We start from the raw sequence: 22,998 nt of genomic DNA, 5'->3' as shown, positions 1-22,998 counted from the left end.
AAAGCCCTGAAATTTGAGCCTGCTTCAGTCTGATTGTAGCATTAACACACCATTCGCTGAAGTGAATATCGTAACCTCCTGGGTCGAAGTGTTAAATCAAAAGCCTGGAAATATTGGCCCACTATAGGGCCTAATTAGAGAATGAATCCATCAGGGAGACATAACAGAATATGATACGCAGCTCGCTGTCACTCTGGATCCTTTCTCTAATAGTGTAGTGTTACATCTAATTTGTATTTTCACTTTTTATAGGGACGCGTTCAGTGGACACGCAGTTATTGCAGATGATCCGTTTTATGTGCTATCACACTGAACAGGATGTATTAATACAAAAAGCTCCAGTTATTAAATTCATCCTTACAGTTTTTATTGTCTGTCTAGTTCTATGATCCACAGTGAATCTGCGCCTTCTGGAACGCACATATTGGAGCAAACTATTGTTTGGAGATACGCTGTGCAAATATACTGTGTACAGGCTGGTGTATGCAAATGAGGCACAGCAGCTGTAGAGGTCTTGCCTCAAGGAAAACAATAAAGTCCTGCCAGTACAAGAAGAATATGGGAGGTGAAATTAATTTAAAGTTAATGTTCTCTGTTTTATTGGGCCTTGTCAGGGAAAATCTACAAGTTTTAATTTCATGTGCCGACGTGTCAGCAGAGACACATGAGCATGGCTCGATAAGATGTGATGTCGTTCAGTCAATCCATCACTTTGCTCCTGAAGTATCTCATCTGCTATCGGATGGATTGCCATGAAATTTTGTACAGACATTTGTGCTCTCAAGAGGATGAATACTACTTACTTTGGTTAAGAGTGACTGAAAAATTTGGCACAGTCCTGAAATTACAAGCGATTGTCCCAAATCCTGTTCTGTATTTGTCCCAAAAAGTAAATCTAAAAAAAAAAGTTTTGATTTGAGAAGCATTTTAAATGTTAAAAGTCTTTAGCCTGCATGAGTTAAGGCTGTTGTAGTTTTTTTTTAGCTATGTGCAATAGCAATGCAAATTGATAGACAACTACTCGCAACAGCTATGACGCTATGACATTGCTGAATTAAAATATTTACAGAGGGGAAATTAACCATCCATTGCTGACATGGAGCCTGGGGTCCTTGGACCTGTTGAACATTCAGCCCTAATGCAAAAATGTTACTGCAGGTATGGGAGGAGTTGGGAGGCAGATAGCCTTCCCATGAATCATTGCCAGGGAGTGTGCCAGGCTTTGAAACCAATTTGTACTTAATCCATCATGTGATGCATAATGTTATTGCATCACATGACGGATTAAATACTTTTTTCCCCACAGACTTACATTGTGAAAGAGACGTCTAAAATCAGTGAAAATATTTTAAGACGTAAGAACCCCTGCAAAATCATTCATCTATCCATCTGAACTTGATCCGTTTACTTCAGGGGTGTCCAAACTTTTTTCACTGAGGGCCACGTACAGAAAAACATACAAAGGGCTGGGCCACTCACTAGAAGTGAGCTATATTGCTAACTTTAATCCACTAGAGGTGATGTATATCGCCTCACCTCTAGTGGATTAAAGTTGGCAAAATCAATCAAATGTAGGTAAATCCTGCTTGATAACTGAATATGATTCAAGAAAAAAAACAGCCTTTCCATTAGTGGGCTTTCATTTATTAGTTGTGGTACAAGCTGGTCTTTGCCTTGTAGGCTCTTGTTCAGTGTGTTAAAGTGATCAGTGAGATCCACTAAAAATGCCAACCAGAGAGGGACACTGAGCTCATGAAGAGGTCCTTCTCTCTTCAAAACTGGTTGATTTCTGATCTCAGGTAATAAAACCGCTGCAGCACAGAGCCATGACTTAGCCAGCGCACATGAGCACCCCAGCACCAGCATCAGCATCAGCATCAGCATCAGCATCAGCATCAGCATCAGAGAGGGAAGCTTGAAATAGTCTGTGCTAGAGCCCTGGTGCTTGAATCAACAGCCTTACCTCCACTTTCTTGCCCCTCGGCGGACACCGTAGATTCCTTTGCGCTCACAGCTGGAGCCCCATCCGTCGTACCTCCACACAGCTCGTCCCATTTAAGTCCCATCATGCCAACTGCATCTGGCACAGCTTCAAAAACATCCTCACCCGTCGTGGTGCTCTTTAGACTGCTAACATCAAGCAGCTCCTCCGTAATGCAAAAGTGATCGTCATTAGTTATTAGCTGAGCTTTCATCGCAGACCGCGTCTGAAACTTTCTATACTAACTTGCTCTCTTACGTTTCCTTAATTCTGCCATTTTGGGTCACCTGTAGCAAATGTCTTCTTCATTACTTATTTTATAGAGAAGCTGCCTCGTTCAAGACAGTTACTCCACCTAGCGGTGAGACTAAGAAGTACAATACAGTCCAGCGCAAGTTCCATGTGTGTATTACAATACATTTTTAGAATTTCCTGCGGACCAATGAAAATTGGACTTATATGTCGGGAGGTCAAACTAAATTGGCTTCATGCACAACTGAACAACTTTCACAGGAATGAACAGGCCTCCACCTACGCTGTATCCACTTCTCTTTATACATCCACGATCCAAACAAAGCGTTACATGTGTTACATACAACACAGTCATTATGTTTCTCTTCCCTAATGACAGACAGTTGACTTCATGAATAAAAATAATTGATTTTAGAGTTTTGTAGCGACCCCCCTCCCTTTTCTATTCTTCTATTCTATTCTCAAAACATTAACATGTCCAAATTTTGGTTTATGAACAAGTTTCTGCAAAAATAATGGCAAATATTAGCATGCCAACACGATGCACTAAACCGAGAACCTGCTAACCATCTGCATGTAAACACTGTCATTCTGATGTTAGCATTCAGCTCAAAGCCCTGCTGTGCCAAAGCACATTCTCACAGAGCTGCTGATCGTTATGACCCATAATGTGTTTTTGGATGACTGTTGTGTTTCCTCCCTGCCTGAGGACGGTGCTGTTCTGTTTGTCCAGTGTTCTGAGTTGCAGGTGGTGGCTGACTGGGCCCCTGATAGCACCTACTTTAAAATGGCACCTGCTGAGACCAACTCCACTCCTTCTCCTTATCGGCTTCCAACTGGACCCTGTCGTGCCATCTTGTGTGTTTCGAATTGACTTAGAATTAACTACTCTCAGTGTGTGATGGTTGTAAATGTAGATTAAAACCAGCTGCGGGTAGATGTAGGGGTGAGAAGCCTTTTTCTTTTAATTCCCTTTTCTCCTGTGTCAGGTAAGAGCCCTGTGTTTTTTTTCATCAGTTAGGAAATTTAGTTGGTGTTTTTCATAAGATGTTTTGTTTATTGTTTTGGACTGATCTCACCCTGAAACTGAAAGCTACCTGATGATAATGAATCAATTCTGTTTGGACTGCATCTGCTGTGGCATGGGTCATCCTCGGGAGTGGGGAAGAGAGGAGTCACTTTGTGTTGTGTTCAGGCTTCCCCTAGGCCGGGTGTAACACTGATGTGGCTGTAGTTGCTTGTTTAAAGCAGCTAATAGTAATCTTGTATGTATGTATGTAAGTATGTAAGAGAGTGTAAGGGAGCGAAAACCACTTGAGGCTTTACTCCAGATGAATGCTAACATTTCTCTTTAACTGCTGGATGTGTAAAAAAGCAACTGTTTGCTCACAAGTTGTCCATATCAACTTAATATGTGATGACAACTTTTTTTGCTTTTTTGTTGTTCCCTGTAATGTTTTGATTACAGAGAACTTCTTATGTTACAACTAAACATAACCGCACTTGTATCACAGCTCAAATATTCTTATATTTGATATTCTTAAAATGCATTTAAAGTCTGGTGTTTCATGGTATAGCAAGTCTAAATTGAGGATTCTGCAGAAGAGACAGACTCCTGTGTTAAAAGCTGTCCATCACAACACCATGGCAGTTTCTGATTCCAGCGATCTGTATTGCATGTTCCTATTTTTGTGTTGGGGTAAGCAGCAGACTGTGGTGCCTATTAGGCAGGTGGGGGAGTCCAGCTGTGTCCCTCTGCTCGGTGGAAACGGAGGTAGATGTTGAGTTGGACTGGGCAGACACGCACCGGCTCAACCCAGCGCTTGATTTGCTCTGTGTTACTCACCTTCATAAGGAAATCTCACCGGGGGAAACTCGCTCTCCTCCCCTCCTACTTCCTCCCGTCCTCGCTCTATATCTGTTCCTTTGCTGCAATGCTTCGCTTCGCTCTCCTTGATCTTGGCCATGTGTTGTTTCAGAAGGTTCTGCTGATTGCCGAAGCCTCTCTGGTTGCTCTCAGCACTGCAGCATCTGCTCCTCTCTTGCTACTTTTTCTTCTTTCCCTCACCCACCTGCTTCCCTTTTTCATCAATAACGCTTCCTCTCCTACAGTCGGTCTGTGCAGCATTTGTTCTGTTATACACCATATAGCCTTCAGTTCTTGCCATGAGGGAGCACTTTATATCAAATACCATGATGTAACATGGCACTGCACAACTTCTCGGCTTATACCACATAAAACACGAAACAAGACTTAGACATTCTGACAATCTGCTCTTCAGTTCAACTGAGTGTGACCCAACAATGATGCATTTGGTTCAGTGCAGCTGCGACACCTTGAACTCCTTATTACGCCACCACTTTCCAGCAAAGAACACCTTGAGGAGCAAGAATAGGGAATGAAAATCAATCAGAAATCACCCTGACGGCTGCACTGGTGACATATGTATTAACATGAATCTCAACAACATGTAACTCAAAGCTGTATGCTGTTTCCTCTCTCGTGATGTGCTTTAGTTGCTCCTGTGACTTGTTAGTCAACAGGAGCGAGCAGTCTAACTATGACAGCATGCACAAAACAATCTAAATAAGGAATATGTTTTTGGCTTTTGAAACCGCTCATCCTGTGAGTGTCATTAAGTGTGATTCTTTGTATACAGCCAGAGTATATGTCTGTGCCAAACCCACTGGGGAGCCATTACTACAGGAAGAGAAGCTGCATTGTCTGGTATGAGAGAAATACACTGGGTATAAAATTCTGGACTTGTAGATTGCTTTATGTGTGTGCTCAGCCTCATTGTGGGGAGCTCAGAGCTAGATATGTAAACTAATGTTTCTTTGTGGGCAATCTCGGTCTACATTGTTGCCCACAAATTCATTATCCACGTATCAGCTTCAGGCTTTGCCGCATCTCTCTATTCTGCATTTACCAGGAGCTGATAAGTGGATTTAGTCTGTACTATGAAGCTAAAACTACATGATTGTTAAAGGCCAAAAAGGGACACGGCTGAGTGATGATGTTTCTCTTTGCAAACTCCTGTTACAGCCCTTCTCTTGTTACACTCCTCCGCTATCATCAAGGTTAATTAAAAATTTCACCATGGCTTCACACAATTTTCAAACCACCTCCAGAAAATTTCCTCAAAGTGTGCGTCTTTCTCTCTTTTCCCACCACCTCCACTGCAGCTCCTCTCGCTGCTCTTCCACGAGGGTCCTTTGGCCATCATTAGAACTTAATGAACTCGCTTTAATAACCAAGGGAATTAGTGGAGTGGAGTTCAGCAGTGGCGTCGCTGTGTCCTACAGGCATTGTGGTGGTGGTGGTGGTGGTGGTGGCGACACCTGCGTGTTAAATGTGTTGTGTTCTCTGTGTCCCACACTGTGCCATCAGGGGGATATAATGGGATGTTCCACATCTTTCCCTAATTAGTTTCGGAGTGTGTTCATTAGACTTAGCAGATTTAGTTAACTTATGGGTATCTCACGATGGCCCAATTCCCCCAAGTACACTGATGTCTGGGTGATAAATCATCTCTGTCTGCCCACTATAATTACGCAGACTTTTGAAGTGTCATATTTTACTTTGAATGTATGGAGAGCTGCACTGTATCAGCTTGCTTACATATGTCTGCAACCTCCTTCAGACTCTATGCATCACAATTAATTGTGTTTACATCCTGTGTTGAGTTTGGAAATGGATTTGAGACTGATATGTTTTATCTTCATGGCGTCTACTTTAACATGTCAGTGCACTTACATTTCTCCTTTCAAGCTTGTGTTACAGCCTTGGTGGGGGGGGGGGGAGCAGCCCTTATCGGAGCATGCAGTTGAACACATGGTCTCTCTGTCACTTTCTCTCAGCCAGCCATGATATTGGAAATTATTCAGCATTAGTGTGTACGGAGCCTGGTAGACTTGGGGTGTTACTCCCTTGCAACTGGGCGTCACATTGATATAGAAGTAAATTAGCTGTCACCAAAGCTAAGCTTGGGAGCTGCTGCTATGCCTCAGAGACTCCTTTTTCACCAGATCTTTGCTCACTGCCAAGTCAGAAGCGCAATATAATTAGGGTCAAATGGTTTTCTTTATCCGAGGATGAATTACAAGTATAGAAACGCATGTAGCTGTGTAGAATCACCTGCTGTTTGCAGTGTTGCTTAAAGAAAGCTGAAGGATTGGGTACTTTGGGTTGAATCTGTGCTTCTTCCACAGCAGACAGTTGCCCTCTCATTATCTACAGGCCCATATTAACTGTGGAGCGGGACTCATTACCAGCAGCAAGCCCAAGGGACAGGGCAGATTGGCACTGTCTCCAGACAACAGGGTGACACAGCCGGTCTTTAAAGCTGTATGTCTCACAAATCCATCACTCCACCATTTTATAGATATATATATATATATATATATATATATATATACACACAACACTTTACTAATGATGCTTAAATTCATCTCCTAACTGCAGGGTTTTTTTCCCTCATGAAACTCTATTTTTAAATGTTTTTTTTTTTTTTAAAGTTATCTCATTAAAGTTAAGGACAACTTATTAGAGAAAATTATCAGATTGTTCTGTTTTTTTGCTCTTTAACTTGAAATAGTCTGACTTGAACACAGAGATAGCTAATTAGAGAACAGTATGTTTGACACAAGTCCCAGAGAGGCTGAAAACTGAACGTCAATAATCATTAGCAGGAAGCTGAAGAAGTATGACGAGGCTTTAGTGACCCCCAGTGGTCACACTGAGTAACACAAGCTGAGATTTTATCTGTTTATTATAACAATAAGAGAAGAATACTGAGAGAGAAACTTGTCTTAATCAAGATGGCACTATGTATACTTTGCATTTACAATACAATACGCACGTCACAAACACACGTATGTTGACAGTTCAACACTGCTACAATGGACCACGATAATAAAATGACATGGCTGCACAATAGAAATGGAAAAAGTATCAATATGATGCCAACACACACAAGCATAAATAATTCACAGAAAGTACCAGTATACTGTACAAAATGTTCATGAAGTCACTATATGAAGTGTGTAGTGTCTGAGACAATAAATATTAACAGAAGCACTGAAAACATCCTGTGCATTGATATGAAGAGGGACAATGACGCAGAGCAACAACACTTCTGTACATCTGAGGCCTCCAACTTTATAGAACCATCATAATAACAATAATGTGTCTTGTTTTTGAAAACTGCAGCCTCTGCTTTTTTGTTTGTTTTATGTTTAAATATAAATGTCTAGTCTCACGATTGATCGATAACTGATCGAACAAATCCTGCTCTATTTTCACTCGAAATACAGCACTCCTTCATTAAGTGATTTTTTTTTTTTTTTTTTTACGTTCATATACCTTTAACACAGGAAACTCCACCTACTCCTATTGGTTCCTTAAATAAAGTGAGTTATGCTATACAATACAGCGAAGGGGCTCCTTCTCTTCTCTCCTTTACATATAACGCTTCAGCCTTTTTACCATTTTTACTGCATTTTCTGCACTGCGTAGTGTAGCTTCCTTCCATTCATTACTGGTGACATACTTATTGGCTTTTTTTGATTGACTGTGTACCTTCAGCATTAAAACACTGGCTATTTGCAGTGTATCCAGCTATCCAATACTATGCGATGCCAAATTGCCTTTGTCTTGTTATACTTATAAAATACTGGCACAGTCCACAACCAATAAGTTTGACACTGGATCCAGACTTGCACATGCTGCCATACTGGTCTGCAGCAGCAGTCTGTCTAAAGGACATCCGGCGTGCATATGTGTCTACGAGGAGGAGTCCTCCTCCACAGGGTGGAGAGCATGCCTCCTCAGCAGTGTCTTTAGTATCTCCACCTCCCGCTCTGCCTCCTTCAGCTTCCTACGTAGTGTCTCGTTGGCGTTCTGGAGCCTCTGGTTGTCCTGGGAAAGACACAGAAGATTTATATGATGTAGAGTAACTGTGGAACATTTAAGACGGGGCATTTGTTTGGAGGAGACTTGGTCCTGACACTCACTGATTCCAGAGATTCATAGTTGGGCTTGCTGTCCTCCTCTGGCTCCTTGGGCACAACAGATGCTCTGTTCTCCCACTTGGCACAGTGTCGCTGTTTTCTCTGCGGCACCGGGCTGGGACATGAGGTGAGGGTGGGTGCTGCAGGGACCAGCAGCGATGGCTGAGGGCGGCTGGTCTCTGGGACTGCAGAGGATGGCTGGGGTCCTTCTGTCTGGGTGCTGCTATGGACCCTCTGAGGCCTTGAATTGGAGGTGACTGGGGAGTCTGGGCTCCAGTCTTTGCTGTCGTCTGGCGGGTACGGGAAAGGACACTCTTCTGAACCTGGAGAGTGGAGCATTATTAGTAATGAGACAAAAGAAAAATGCAGATTGTCTTCAATCATGGCTTAGAACAGAAAAAGGTTACTGAACATATGCAATCGACTGCCACACAACAAGATGACTCAATTCAGTATGAGGTCACACAAGATCAATATACCATATGACAAAATAGCACGTCAAAACAACTCATTTGAAGAAGGGTTGAGTTAATATAGCCCCAGTGGATGTGTCTTGATGTTCCTATCCATAAGTAAAATTGAAAGTTCTTCTGTTGTGAGCTAGTTTCTCACCATAGGTGGGTAGCATCAGTATTACTGTCAGTGAAACAGTTCCAAATGACAGCTGGAGGGAAATCACCCTCACAACAGACCTGGCGCTCTGCAGTTGTTTTCTTTAAGCTGCAGCACACTGAAGAGAAATCATGTAAATTTTGACTCTCATTGTTTTCTGTACGGTGTGGCCGGCAGTGATTACAGAAAATATTATTGTTTAGATGGTGAACACTTGCCTTAAAAGGTTTCTGCCACCAGATGGCACGTCACAGGGACTTACTGATTGCTGCTGCTTTACACTCATGTTTTTGTCTTCATTCTTTACGTGTGTGTGTGTGTGTGTCAATGGGACTTTTCACCCACCCTCTGAGGTGCCCATGGTGACAGGTGTGGAGCTCGGCGTCGGACTGTCAATGGTGTTTGTCACTTTGGTGTTTTTCTTGCATTCAAACGCCACCTGGTCCTTGCACAGTTTGTGGCAGTTCATCCCACAGTCTGAGCGAGAGAAAATAATGCACAACATGTCAGGACAGGAACTAGTGTCAGTCCTAACATCCACAAACTCACTTCTGCTGACTTCTCTTTGAGCACTGTCTGTTCTGCAAGTGCAGCTTTCAGAGCTGTGCGTGCTTACAGTCAAGCAAACAAATAGCTCTCAGATCTTTCGGGGGAACGGGGGAGGGGGGGAGAAACTGTGCGTCTGCCTGCCCTTTTTTTTTTCATGTGCTGCAAGGTTCAGCTAGCTGTGTGCAACACAGAAAACCACACTACACCTTTTTAAAGACTGCATCGCTTTACCTGCTCCCCACAAGACACTGCGTATCTATCCTCATTTTTAAGCGTGTTACTCACTGACATTTGGCCAAAGATAGACATGCCCGAGTTGCTCAACATAGAGTGCAATAATCACCTTTGCATCTGTAACCTTGCTTGATGACACCCCACAACTGTAGAGAAGAATACACAGAAAAGTATTGCTGAATATCAACGAGCAAAAGCAAAACTAAAAGCAAGGTATTGTTGGGGAATTTGTAGGCCGTGATGTAGCTGTGAAGGAGTTTCTACACTTCATCAAACACCTTCATGCTTGAGTTTGCGTGGTGACTTACAAATCCTGAGCAGTTGTCACAGAAGGTGGGTTTCATGTAAGTGGTCTCCTGGAAGTTGTGGACAAAACCAAGACCCAGTTTGGAGCAGATGACACTGGCCCGCATGAAATAGGCTGTAATCTCCTCTCTGCTGACGAGGCCTTCCCTGGACAATCCCATCATATATACAGTAGAATTTAATAGAGGAAATGCAGCATGAAGTGATACAGGGTTATATGGGAACATCTTGACAGAGTTAACTTCCTGCTTTACTGTTTGGTATTGTCTGAACTGATTTATGTATTACTGCACCCACTCATCCAGCCCCGTGTGTTAAAAACTATCACACTCTGCCACTGTGTAATGTGAAAATAATGACATCAACAATGCTGATTTTTATCTTCTACGTGAGACCTCACATCACATGCTCTTCTGTGGGTATCATGTACCACAGAGTGTGCATGAGAAATAAAACAGTGCATATTCAGTGGTGGTGGTTAGGGTTACTTCTGCAGCTATTATGTTTCCTGTTGCTTCACTCGACACTACAAATACCACTTTTTCTTCCTCTCCACAAATGAACTTGCAGAGAGTACGTGACCTGTCAAACACTCACTTCTCTTTGTCCATGACACAGAAGGAAAAAGGAAAGCTAGCAGCAATTTTCTCAAATTCCCCTTGAGAAATGAAGCCGTTCTGGTCGTGATCGTAGTTCTTAAACACGGACTGTGAAAGACAAGAGGCAAACATAGATGTTGCTCGACTATTGGAGAACAATGGCCGCAAGAGCAGGCTGTCAAAATGGCAGCATCCAGAAGCATAGTTAAAATAAATGACTGTGGTTATATAAAAGCCCTACTGAGTACCTACGCGGGGGCTACACTTGAAAAAGGGGAAGCACTTACGTCCACCATTCTCTGCACATGTTTGCTGATGGTTCGGGGGTCAGGTTTAGGAGCCACTCCTGATGCCCAGTCCACAACCACTGGAGGTCTAGAAGGGGTGGCTGGCTGATAAAAGATTAATTTGTCATTAACAAAAACAAGTCTAAGCAGGCAGATAAACATGTAAAATATTATATTATAACGCTCTTCTAAAGCAGAAGCAACACTGGCACCTTGATAGGAGTCGAATAAATTGTGTTAAAAAAAAAAAATTTAAAAGCTGAGTAATGCTTGGAAGGATATTTAAGTATTTTGACATTTTGGGAAATAGGCTTATTTGTTTTCTTACAGAGTTTAATGAGACGATTGAGAACACTCTCACGTCTGTAAAAATGCAGCTGCAGCCTGTTAGCTTATCTTAGCTTAGCACGAAGACTCGCAAACAGTCTTTACACAGTAAACAAACTGTATTTACACATTTAACAAAGGATATATCATTATTGATAATGAGTGAGCTTTAGAGGTGCCAGTTAGATTTTCTTTGTTAAAATTTGAACTGAACCCGGCTAGTTGTTTCCCCCTCTGTCTTTGTGCTAAACTAAGCTGAACCACCTGCTGGCTGTAGCTTCATATTTTGCATGCAGACACGAGACTGGCTCTCTGCAAGAAAGCAAATAAGCCTGTTTCTCAAAATGTCGACATGTTGCTTCAAAACCAGCTGCTTAACAGTTGTCAACGTAATGTGTCAGTGTTTTCATCACTCACAGGTGCTTTGCAGTTCTTAGGTTCCCTGGCGTAAGACAGCTCGTAGATCTCGTCCTCAGTGTAGTAAAGGTCCAAGGACAGCTGTAAGGGGAGGACAGAGCACATCTCAAAACATGGGAGGTAAACAGAAAGAGAAAGAGCTCTGTGTTTGTCTAGATGTTCCTCCTTGAAACTCGTTTTGATTAGGGCAAAATTAGGTCACGGGGTAACTATTATCTCTTCATGGGCATTCTGTCATTCAAGTACGATAAAAGCACCGTGCGCAGATAGCACAACAATGCAGCAATCTGAACTCCCTCTCATTCACACTTAGTTCGTCACCCACACACTCATAGATCATAGACTCTCATCACACCCACACGAGCACGGACAATCCACATGCTGATTTGCATCTGTGCTTGTCTTCAATACAATCCAGTGAATCACAGGAAGCTACATAACAATTTTAAAAGAGTCTCAATGCAAAGTTGTGTTACCGTCAACAGATGGACCAGGTCCTTGTTAGCGTCCAGCCTGGGAGGGATCTGCTGAAGCTGGATCAGCTCATTAATGTGGCTGTAGAGTGCCTGGAGCTTCTGCACATTCACCTTGTTGTCCTCTACGTAGTCTGACATAGCCTCGTTGACCGAAATCAAGTCTTTGAGGTGGACGCCCAGGATAGGGATTTTAAAACCTGTGCACCTGTTGTAAGCTTGTCTATAGTTGTCATAGTTTCTGCAGGAGGACAGCAGGTCTGTCATCTCGTTCAGTGCCTGGAGAGTGAGTCAGTTTTGTTGTTTTTTTTTAATTTGTAAAGATTCATTTGAGGGTGTTTTGTCTCAAATATCAGCTGGATCTTACGGGTGTCATTTACCTTGATGACCTCACTGGGTACGTGTGAGGTGGTGTCCTTCAGTCTGGAGATGGAGCTGTGACAAAGCCCTCCCACCACGGCCATTAGTGTGTTGTAATTGTGCATGAGATGTAAACTCTGGTGGATGCACACAAAAAAAAGCACATATATCAATCCATCCACGCACACACATACAAACACGCACAATTAAACTTGTTCCAGGTAGCCATGGTTATATAATCCACAACACTGCAGTTACATAAGCCACTTATATTGTTGCCTTTTTCTTACTGAGCTCTGATATCTCACTCTTTTTTGGAAGTGCTTTTTTCTCTCTCTTTTCAGTTCTTTAATTTGTGCTGTCACTGGAGCATTATGGTGTGAAATTCGTTTCCACACCCCTGGGTTTTGAGGTTGACAGCAGTGAGCAGTAGCAGACTGGTGCATTAGTGTTAACAGTGCAAGAGGTCCTCCACTGTACAAGCCTGCCTAACGGCTTCCCTGAAGCCAGCGCATCACTTCTCAGCAGGCTGCATGCAGCCTCACATTGGACTGGTTTTAACAAGCAAGGTCTGATCAGAGCCTACACTCACGAGTCATTTCTCTCTTTTCCACTTCCACAAACTCCTCACCGTCTAAGTGTGTTCCACTTGATGACTCCATTAGCTTGCATTCAGTTAATATTTTTCTTTTGGTACAATCTTTGGATAGGCTAAAAGCCTGCAGCAGAGCTCTTGAGAATCATTACCAGTTCTCTGTGAATATGCATTATGCAACTGCCAATTATGTAGCATCTACAATGTTGTGACAATAGACTGTCATTAGTTAGATAAGGTGTGTGAACAATAGCACGTAGATGCAAGCTAAGAGGAAATGTTACAAATAGAGTTCCTTTTTTCCCTCTAAAGCAGGAACAGAAACCCTGAGAGTGTGAGTGAGTAGTGAGGGGTTGATTTAACCACTACCTGGGCCACATGGATAAACTTGGTGAAAACCTCAGCTCTCAGCTGAGCGGTCGGCCTGCTCAGCACCATCAGCTGAACCCACTGGGAGATACCATTACACAGGGCGATGGAACGCTCCATCACAGGGATGTCCTTCATGCAGCAGTTGCGAATGTAATTCTGATAGTCTACAAACTGGCAGAGAGAGCAGAGAGGCGAGCATAAAGTGCTGCACGGAAACTGCAAGGCACTTCCCCTGGGGAGGAAACACCTAATGGTTTGTAGTTCAAAGAGATGCATGTCAAGTAAGCATCAAAGTGCAAAAGATAACCTGTACACACTCAAATAGTCTCTTAGAGTGTATACTCACTGATATCCTGCAGAAAGACTTGAACTCCAGGAAGGTGAGATGTTCGGCCAGCTCAATGGGCTCCAGGTGATCAAAAAGAAGAGAGACCTTCCTCTTTTTACTGCTGTTGGCTTTGATCTTCTGGCTGGCCTTCCAGGACCAGTCCCGTTCATTTCTAGAACACACCATGGAACGCAACACGACCACAAACACAATCAGCAAAGGTTTACGTGATGGCGTGACTTCATAGAGTTGTAAAAGTACAGCTTCGGACATTGCTGTGTCTGTCAGCTCAGGCTCGTGTTAATGTGGCCAGGCGTTGCTCATTATTTAGAATTCTACTTGAGATGCAAACAGTAAATTTTGCATTTATATTAAATTTTCTATTTGACATAATGGTGCAGCCATAAATTGCACAGTTTGAAGATTTGAATAAGGTTGAAAGGATTAGTCAGAAAACTAATTGGCAACAATTTTGATAATTGCTTCAACAGTCAATTATTTTCCCTTAAAATAATTTTTGATTGGCATTTTATAGGCCACATGATTATTAATTAAGAAAGTAACAGGCAGATTAATCAATTTATTTATTTAATGTATACTAAATCGTCAAATGTGACATTTAGTAGATTTATTATACACTGGTGCAAGAGGACATAAGTGTACACTATATGTGATGTCAAATGGTGTGAAAGCCAAGCATTTGATCTAGCTTTGACACTCCATTAGCAGCTTCAAAGTTATGTTGTTCACAATTCAAAGTCTGTATTCTTGATCGTGACTGATTTCAGTACTTTCCATGACTGAGTCGTGTCGGCCTAATGTCTCAGTGGCCAGCTGGTCAGATATTAACACTTACATCCATTTGGTCTCTAGGAGAGAGCAAAGATGCTCCTGTCCCTGCTCTCTGATCAGCTCCCTGAACTGGTCCAGGCTGTCTGTCAAGCTGTGGTGCAACCTGAACATCATCCAGAATTCCTGGATCCAATGCCTGGAGATTAGACACGATACCGTAAGACAGATACAGAACATGCAATTAAAGCTAGACTCTTTAAAAGTGCGTAAGAGTGTTGAACTGACCTGATGAGGTAGCATATCCTCTGGCATTCTGTTGGTTGCTCATTGTCCACCGCTAGTTTAAATGTAAGGGCTTTGGTTAAGGAGCTGATGCTGACTCACAGTGATAACTAACCTGAGTAAAAAGAGTTTGTTTTGTATGTGAGTCAACGCTGGGGATCACATCAGGAGTCAGCAGTGTCTCAGGCTCAGCAACATTCTGCTTAGGTGCAAACAGCTTGCCAGAAAACCTGCTGATCTCCGTCATTGTTTGAGACAGGTGTGTTTCTTAGTAAATAATGAACATATGGCTGATTCGACTGCAGAGCTTCTTTCGTGCAAACAACTCATTAATAAAGCCTCCAGCAACTGCAGTAAACTAAAAGGCGAACAGAAGTGGCATTTGGTAATGTGGGAGGAGGCGACTGCATGAAGCAAAACTCTGATGAGCATCACTGAATCATTCTGGCATACAGAAGTACGCGAATAACAAAATGTACAAAGAGAACACACAGTCAATGCCTCATATACTGTAGAACAACTGCTGATTCATGTGCTTTGTTTAGTGGCTGGACTCTAAAGATGTTTTAATCAATATCTTGAAATTATTCAATACTCCGGCTGCTCTGCCCTCTATTTTCAGTAGGCTGACCACAAAAACACCTATGAATTTACGGAGTGGACACAAAAGCTTATTATACAAAGCAGCCCCTATAAACAGACTACGGGTCTTAACTGGCAGAAATCAGCTTGAAGTGAGGCACATAAAAAGGCTAATTGCGTCATGGGAGCAGAAGAACTGCCCACGCAATTCCAAGGCCAGACTGTGATGAAGGCTGTTAATGGCCCCTGTGTCTCTTCCCCGATCCTAACTCACACACTGAATTTATTTGATGTATCCTTTTGGGTGTCAGGCTCACAACGTGAGGGTTAAAAATAGCAGAGGGGCATTCGGCGTTGCTAGATCTGACGCGGGTTCGTGTGAGCTAGGGCCTCTTTAAGCGAGAGAGGGTCCATGTTTATATATAGCTGAAGAGGACTTGTATGTGAAAGAGGCAGGGTTAATTAGAGCCTGAAACCCCAAGGCTGCTCGCCGGACCCGTAGGCTCCTCTGAGAGGCTAAGTGACGCAACTGCTGTTTCCTGAATGGGAGCCTAGATTACAGGCCCTCCACTCGAGGCTCAAGGCACTACAAAAAAACAAAAAAAAAAAGCTTTTTTCTAGGTGTGAAGTGGAAAAAATGAAAGAAGAAATCAAACATTTTGAAAAAGACTAAATACGTGATGGAAATAGACCCCCTGTTATTGGATGAATGGGATACAGGCACACAGACAGAGATGTAGAAGGTCCACAGCAGCTGACAGCAGCAGTAAACACAAACTGCCACTTGCCTATCACATTTTACACCGACAGCTACAGGCTGCATTGGAAGCCAAGTGCAAGCCTGTTGCTGTTGACAACCCACAGAAAAGCGGCGAACACCAGATCCACTGATCTGATCCCATGTTACGTGTGGCTGCGTTGTGATAGCGGTTGTCGCTTTGTATCGGGCTGTTGAAGGATATAGCGTGATGAGTTTGTCCAGCAGATCACTGGAGGAGATGAGGAGACGGTGCATGGTCAGGCTGATGTTCAACAGGTGTCTGCTCCCACACACACAACCCTCCGAGTCTGCAAGACAGGATGCACACACTTGAGTTTACCCTCACTGCAGACTTATTACATTTTTGCATTTTTCATTTTTTTTATTTTCAATTCAGTTTTGTTTAATTTAGTTTCCAGAGAGGGTTTGATCATTTCAGTTTAGTTTTTATTGTAAAAAAAAAAAAAAAGTTTAGTTTTATTAGTCTCAGTCATAGTTTTAGTTCTTTTTATAATATGGTGGGTATTTGTGAGGAGCAAGATTTAGGAAGTTCACAATTTGTATAAGTGTTTAGTTAAGGTTATTTTTTATTTCAGTTAACTATGTTTTTGTCACAACTAGTTTAACTTATCAGTTTAATTTTAGTTAACTATACGGTAACCTTGCCGTATTGCTACTCAGTGGAGAAAAAACAATATGTCATCTTCTTAAAATAAAAGTCAGTGACACCAGACTCCTCTCGTTTGGGTGGTATCTGCTAAATTTTAACCAGAACCAGTAGCATCTACCTTTTTAAAGGATAAGGCTGCTGGTGTTCTTTATCTCTCTTTTTAGTGATAATGAAAAACCAAAACCAACAATGTGCTATACCGCTACTCAATAGTTTCTGACTTCCTGTCTCTGGCTCTCAGCCCCTTGGTTGCTTATGAAAATGTAAATCTTTAAAAATGGGCCACAAATATACACATTTCCTAAAACAGCTCGGCACTGTGTGTTTTTAGCAAATGTTACTCAGACAGGAGTAAATAATGCTTTTGTTTGGGACTATTTACAGCCGCAGGTTGGTTCACATTAGCCTCTACTCCACTGATTATTTTCAGCGGCAGAACAGTGTGTGTGTGACTGACTGAAAATAAACACCCAGTGCGGTGTGGCTCACTGATTTGTCTTTAATAGTGTTTGGACAACTGTGGAGGTCTATGGCAGAGAGGAATGAGCTATATTAAGCTTAAGGTACACTGGCAATATCTGTGAGTAGGATCAATTCATTCAGTCATAAAGTTTGGTCTTTTCATGGGATTCGATAGGATAGAATATCACAGCCTTTTTGTGAAATGACTGTTTTTGAGATCAATTGTGAGGACGGACGGCCCACACTTTGCAAAGAAGCCCATATCCATAGATGCAGTGCTTTACAGATTATTATAGATCATTCTGATTACAAAATAGATTATATATCTCTTCAACACTGTGAAAACCATAACCTAGATAAGGTTTCCATCAATGGACAAAAGAAAGTAAGGTTAACCAGGAATAAGATCAACTGATGCATAACTGTGATACATTTCGTCATACTGTCCACAGACCACGTTTCTGAAGATCTGACTTTTCCTCTGCTTGTGTGAACCTCTGCGGTGTGCTTGTCTCACTACCTTTTCATGCTTCCTTTTCCCCCTTGTATATCTCACTTCCTCGCTTTGTGACCAGACCACCCTCCCTAATCTTGGTTGTCTGATGCTACACTAAACTCCCACACAGTGAGAGACTCAAGACTTCATGTGTACAAAACATTACAGAACGTCTGCCAGACCTGACCTCTAATTGCAGAAAATGTATTTTCCTGCCCACTTACCTGCTGCGAAACTTAAAACCGCTAATACATGCAGTGAATTAGTGGCTGACATACAGAGGAAGAGCACTTAATTGCTTCTTTGAAAATATTATTTATATATCATGGGGCATTTTAGGCTGTTCACACGTTCCTCCCACAATCTGCAGATTGTGCATTACATTTGTGGAGCAACATTTGTGAATTCGTACTGAGCATTGTTTTCCCTTAAAGCTCTTCCAGTATCTTGACACCATCAAGGACATCAGGCGTCTGTGGACCAGCTTTCAAACCACATCACCTTGGAAATACCTTGGACGCCATGGCAACACGTTCTCTAATCTTTGTTATCTGTAAGCAACTCGCCACTCCAGTTGCAGCTGACTAATCCAGCCCTCATATCCTGCATAGGGTGTGTTTCTGTTTATAACACACAGCCGCTACCAGCCAAACCAATGTCAGTGCCCTCACCAGTTAAGTCAATAAGAAAGAGACAAGTGAAGCATGTTTTAGTATTCAAACTTACATGGCTGATAAGGAAGTAACGCTTTGATGCATTTAAAATGTACAAAATGGACAAAACACACCCACTTCTTCTTCTTGACACTAAACTCAACTATACGACTGATTTACTAAAATCGTCAATATATACTCAGGCTTAAGTTCACAAGCTGGTAATAATCCAATGAGAATCAGCCAAACTCAGACATGATGCACAACAGGAAGCCATGACTCTCCATCAGGTAAACAATTGCTTCATCCTCTTTTTCACAACTTTCCAACCGCTAACCCTCCCTATACAGGGTTAATTACAACAGGAAATCCCTTCTGGTTTGTCTGTTCCTGACTGGAAAATTAGGAGGGCTGCCGCCCGCTACACTGGAGCGGTGCGATACTGTACGGTGATAAACACTGCAGAGGGCACACAGCACCTAACCCAACGTTAAGGTTATCATTCATCAGTCGCTTCAAACCTGCGTGTCACTTTTCCTTGTTTTGACAGAGCAGCGAACAGATCAGACTGGATGATCTCTTTGTTTAAAAGGAATGTAAGCCAGATGCATAATGTTTATCTCTCTGTACTCTGAACAAACCTCTCCTAAAAAAATCAGAACTCACTAACTTTATGGCCTATGTTTGGAATTTATACTTTAAAGCAGCGATTCCCAATCAGGTGCATTTGTACCGCAGAGAGCTGAAAGATTGTGAAGCAGATTGTCTAATTTTACGAGACAGAAGATCACTATTTGGTTAAAAAAAATAAGTCCACATATTGAGTCAGCTACACCACCTGGATACCATATGACCGAGAGTGGGTGAAAACTAGTTGGCAAGCAAAAAGGTTTAAGCAGTGAAAAGCAGTGGCTGAATGGTGAAAAGAGATGGATACATTATTAAAATCCACAGCTAAAAGTAAGGGGTAAATAAAACGGCTAAAAGTAACGGATGAACGGCTGAAACAGTTTCAATAAAATAGTGAAAGAACACTGAAGCATCCACTGTTATGTCATTTATAACAACATTATATCTCATTTAAAAATCAGTTGAAGTTAACACATTTGGATGGTGGTGGATGGGGTCAATGAGTACTTGGGTGCATCGGACAAAGAAGGTTGGGAACCACTGCTTTAGAGGTTGAGGGCTTTTAACATAATCGGTGGATAACACAAGTTCTCAGAGTAAGAATCATACTGTTTGATGGCTTACATATTTTACAGATGACACCCAATATAAATGTATCAAAAACAAACTGCATATGAATTAGGTCGAATGTTCGGAGCCTGAAGTGTGGTCTAACGACAGCGATGTCGTCAGCAGCTATTGATCCACACCTCATAGCGCTCTGCTTTTCAAAGGCTGGTCAGCATCTAAGGTCCACTGTTAGGGGAGCTGACCTTTCGGCTCAGCCAGGCTTGAAGCTGCCATCAGGTAATCCTTCAAATAGCTCTTACGTGCACTCTCACATTTGAAAAGGTGGCAGGACTTGTGGACCTTAGGGGTTCGCCTGTGATGTGATGTCGCCTGTGTGTTCTATCAGGAGAAGCTGCTCAAGGAAAACCCCCAGTCGTAACGCACTGTACTCAGTGAGATGCCGTCTCGAGGATGTGCGTATGGTTCTTATGATTTGCATTGTGGCACTGAAATTTGCTTTTTAAGCAAGTGTTCAAAGCACTACTGTACTACTGGGGTTCCTCAACTCCTCTTCTGATTAATGCTGGTTCCTTCGTGAATGTGAAATGAGCAGCAGGCTGTCATTACTGCCCTGTTCTTCCTCTCCACAGATAAATGGAGTGATAGGATGTCATTTTATGCACAGCCCATTGTAACACCTCTCCATTGCTGTTGCTCCATTTGTGTAACTAGGCAACGGCAATTTGAAAGCTTGTCTCTTCAAAGACGCAATCACCATAACTCTGAGAGCACTCCAGACAACTTGATGAAGCCAATGATCTTTGCTTGATTGATCCAACTACAGCCTACTCAATCACTGATGTGCTTGTTTTCATTTACAAACCCCTCTATATATCTTGCATACAGTAAAATATGGATATTAATACAGTGATCAACAAGTACAGCACAGCCTGCCATGTATGAGCTATCATTAAATACTACCATATACTACTTCCCTCAATGTTTGCAAATCACATTAAACAAAAAACAGACTGTAAGCACCATCTTCAAAACATAAAATCCTACTTTAATTGCAGCTGTGTTCAGAGAGTCCATTTCACGTTCAAATGCAAAGCTTCCCACTCCCTTTTTTTTTAAGAGGCCTGCCCAAACTTGTAGGAGATTTGCAGCAAAATGCCAGGAAAAGTAAAGTAAAAAAACAAGGTCAGAAACTACAACAGCGCATGATGTCTAATGAACTAAAGGTTCCGTTTTTGGGATTATTATCTCGTTTCTTAATAGCAGAGATGAAGAAACACTGCAGAAGAGCATGAGTCAGGCTTTAAACAAAAAAATATCCAAAGAATTGTGAGATTTCAGTGTTAAACAAACATGAAGCAGAAACACCTGCTGCACACCTCACTGCAGTGTCCCTCCTTGTCAACACTTGTGCAAAGGCAGGTCGGCGTGGACTCACCGAAGGACTGCAGGCAGGCCTGGATGAGCTCCTCCCAGCTCGCCCCCTTGGTGAGGTGTCCCAGGGACGTCATGGATTTACCCGGGGCGGTTTGGACCGGGCTGGGTTTGTGGAACCTGTGGGGTCGGCCTGGAGGAGAAACTCTAGACTTGGAGCCACATCCTGGAGTCACTCTCCTGGAGAAACACCAACACAAGAAGAGTGAGGGACAGGACTTGTAATGAAAGTTTCTCTATATGCACAGAGGATGTAGACTATGTCTGCATGCATGTGTTTTAAACCATGATCTTATGATACCGCAAACTATCACACATGAGGCGATTTGTGCAATTGTCTGAAAGAATTGAAGACATTGTTTGAAGTTGAGAAAGCCCCTCTTGGATTTTGCTTTTCATTGTTCTCATTTCCTTCCTTCAACTTGGGGAAATACCGGTTGATTGCGGACATCCACTTTAAACTGTTGAATGACCAGTAAACAAGAAGGAATTTGTTCGAAACGTGCATTTTAACCGCAGCAGGTGGTAAAAAAAAATCGAATTCTGGTTAAGGAGCATGTTGCGCGCTTGTGCGCAAAAATAATTTGGAAGCGTCCATTCGCTTTTACGCACAAATCATGACACGCCTGTTTATATATCACTAAGAACCGATCAGAAACACAACTCTCACAAGTAAAACAGTCACGCTGCTGCCGAATAAGTGTGCGCATTTTCGCCCAAAGCACACCGCCCGCTCTTCTCCAAAGCCGTGAAAAGAGTATCTGACTTACGCGTCATCCTTTCCCTTTTCGTCCGTCGTTATACTTTCGTTTTGGCAGTTTTCTTTTGATTGACATCCCATGGCGAGGTACTGGGCGACGAGCGGCTGAACTAGGCTGTCCATCTGTGTCCTCCTCGATGGGAGCATTTCATCGCTCTGCTCGGCTATGTGCGCCTCCGCGGGCTCGGCAGCATTGTGCTGAGTCGTCAATAAACGTTACACAATTAAGAGTCACCCAGCTCCTCGTCCGCGAGTGGGCGGCCGTGGTGGTGGTGCCGGGCTTGTCGCTCACACCACTCCTTCACTACTTGCGTCAAAAGTTGAGTCCCTGCAGCTTTGTGCTGTACGGCTTCAATCAGAGAATATATATAAAATGAGGAGCAGCTCATAGATTGTACCGTCTCACAATAAGGATTACTGATGTGATCAGAGATTTCACTCCCCACACCTACACGTTTCAGCCATATTACGCAAAAATCTCAATAGATTCACACAAAACCAGGTCCCCTCGGGTCTTTCACATGACTGCACTTTGGAAAATCGGTGGGATCCCTCTTGCAGTTTACTAAAACTCCTTGTTTGTTCAGTGTGCAGACCAGGAAAAGGGTGGACCATCCGCTAAAGATAACAGTGGTTGCAGGTTCCATTAAGGCTCATATGGGGGGTTAAGTTATTGTACCATACTGTAAGTGGTCCACAAGTCTTTCAGCTGCTTTAAGAGGTTAAGTGAGTGTTATCAGGTGTATCTGGGTGGAGAGCTCTGTGATAAGGGATACATGTAGCCATGATGTCAATGAATAACAGGACAGTAAGCTGGATGGAACGTGTGATTGCTTAAGTGGAACCAAGAGCCATAAAAATTACATCTGGCGAGTTTAGACATTCTTCCTCAATGAATGACACAAGTTACCAAAGAGCTCCTTCTTACTTTACAGCATTCCTCAGCTTTCTATTCTGTAACAGATAATGTGAAAACGTGGAAATGCAAGTAAGCACAGCTTCTCTTTTACCACAAAACATTCGATTTCAGCAAAATGGGATGCTGTTAAATTAGCACTGGAGCTTTCCCTTTTTTCACTTGACTTTAACCTGCAGGCATAAGCTCAGGAAAATGACACGAGGTACATACAGTCTGTGATTGAATCTGAGACAGCTCTGTGGCCCCCTCCCCAAAGCGTCCTCTCTTTGATGAGGTGCCCGTCTGTG

The 22,998-nt window shown here is 42.6% G+C and overlaps 1 protein-coding gene across 3 annotated transcripts; it reads right to left on the bottom strand.

Annotated features, from left to right (window-relative positions):
- Positions 1 to 6,987: 6,987 nt before the first annotated feature.
- LOC139211718 (RAS guanyl-releasing protein 1-like) lies at positions 6,988 to 22,998 on the bottom strand. 3 transcript variants are annotated; one of them, XM_070842058.1, is made up of 17 exons: positions 22,922 to 22,998; positions 21,037 to 21,212; positions 16,323 to 16,428; positions 14,782 to 14,844; positions 14,561 to 14,692; positions 13,723 to 13,876; positions 13,374 to 13,547; positions 12,430 to 12,546; positions 12,053 to 12,328; positions 11,577 to 11,657; positions 10,833 to 10,937; positions 10,544 to 10,653; positions 9,949 to 10,093; positions 9,750 to 9,786; positions 9,203 to 9,334; positions 8,249 to 8,568; positions 6,988 to 8,153 (listed from the first exon to the last, which is right to left on the bottom strand). In XM_070842058.1, the coding sequence occupies exons 2-17, from the start codon at positions 21,107 to 21,109 to the stop codon at positions 8,019 to 8,021; spliced, it is 2,160 nt and encodes a 719-aa protein (XP_070698159.1). In that variant the 5' UTR covers positions 21,110 to 21,212; positions 22,922 to 22,998; the 3' UTR covers positions 6,988 to 8,018. The 3 variants fall into 3 exon arrangements, with proteins under 3 accessions (XP_070698159.1, XP_070698157.1, XP_070698160.1); XM_070842056.1 differs by lacking the exon at positions 22,922 to 22,998 and adding an exon at positions 21,803 to 22,053; XM_070842059.1 differs by lacking the exon at positions 22,922 to 22,998 and adding an exon at positions 21,703 to 21,772.

The sequence above is a fragment of the Pempheris klunzingeri genome, chromosome 13 (genome assembly GCF_042242105.1).
Source record: "Pempheris klunzingeri isolate RE-2024b chromosome 13, fPemKlu1.hap1, whole genome shotgun sequence".
NCBI classification, from domain to species: Eukaryota; Metazoa; Chordata; class Actinopteri; order Acropomatiformes; family Pempheridae; genus Pempheris; species Pempheris klunzingeri.
Note: the sequence above shows the minus strand (reverse complement) of the source record. Positions and strands in the feature narration are given on the sequence as shown.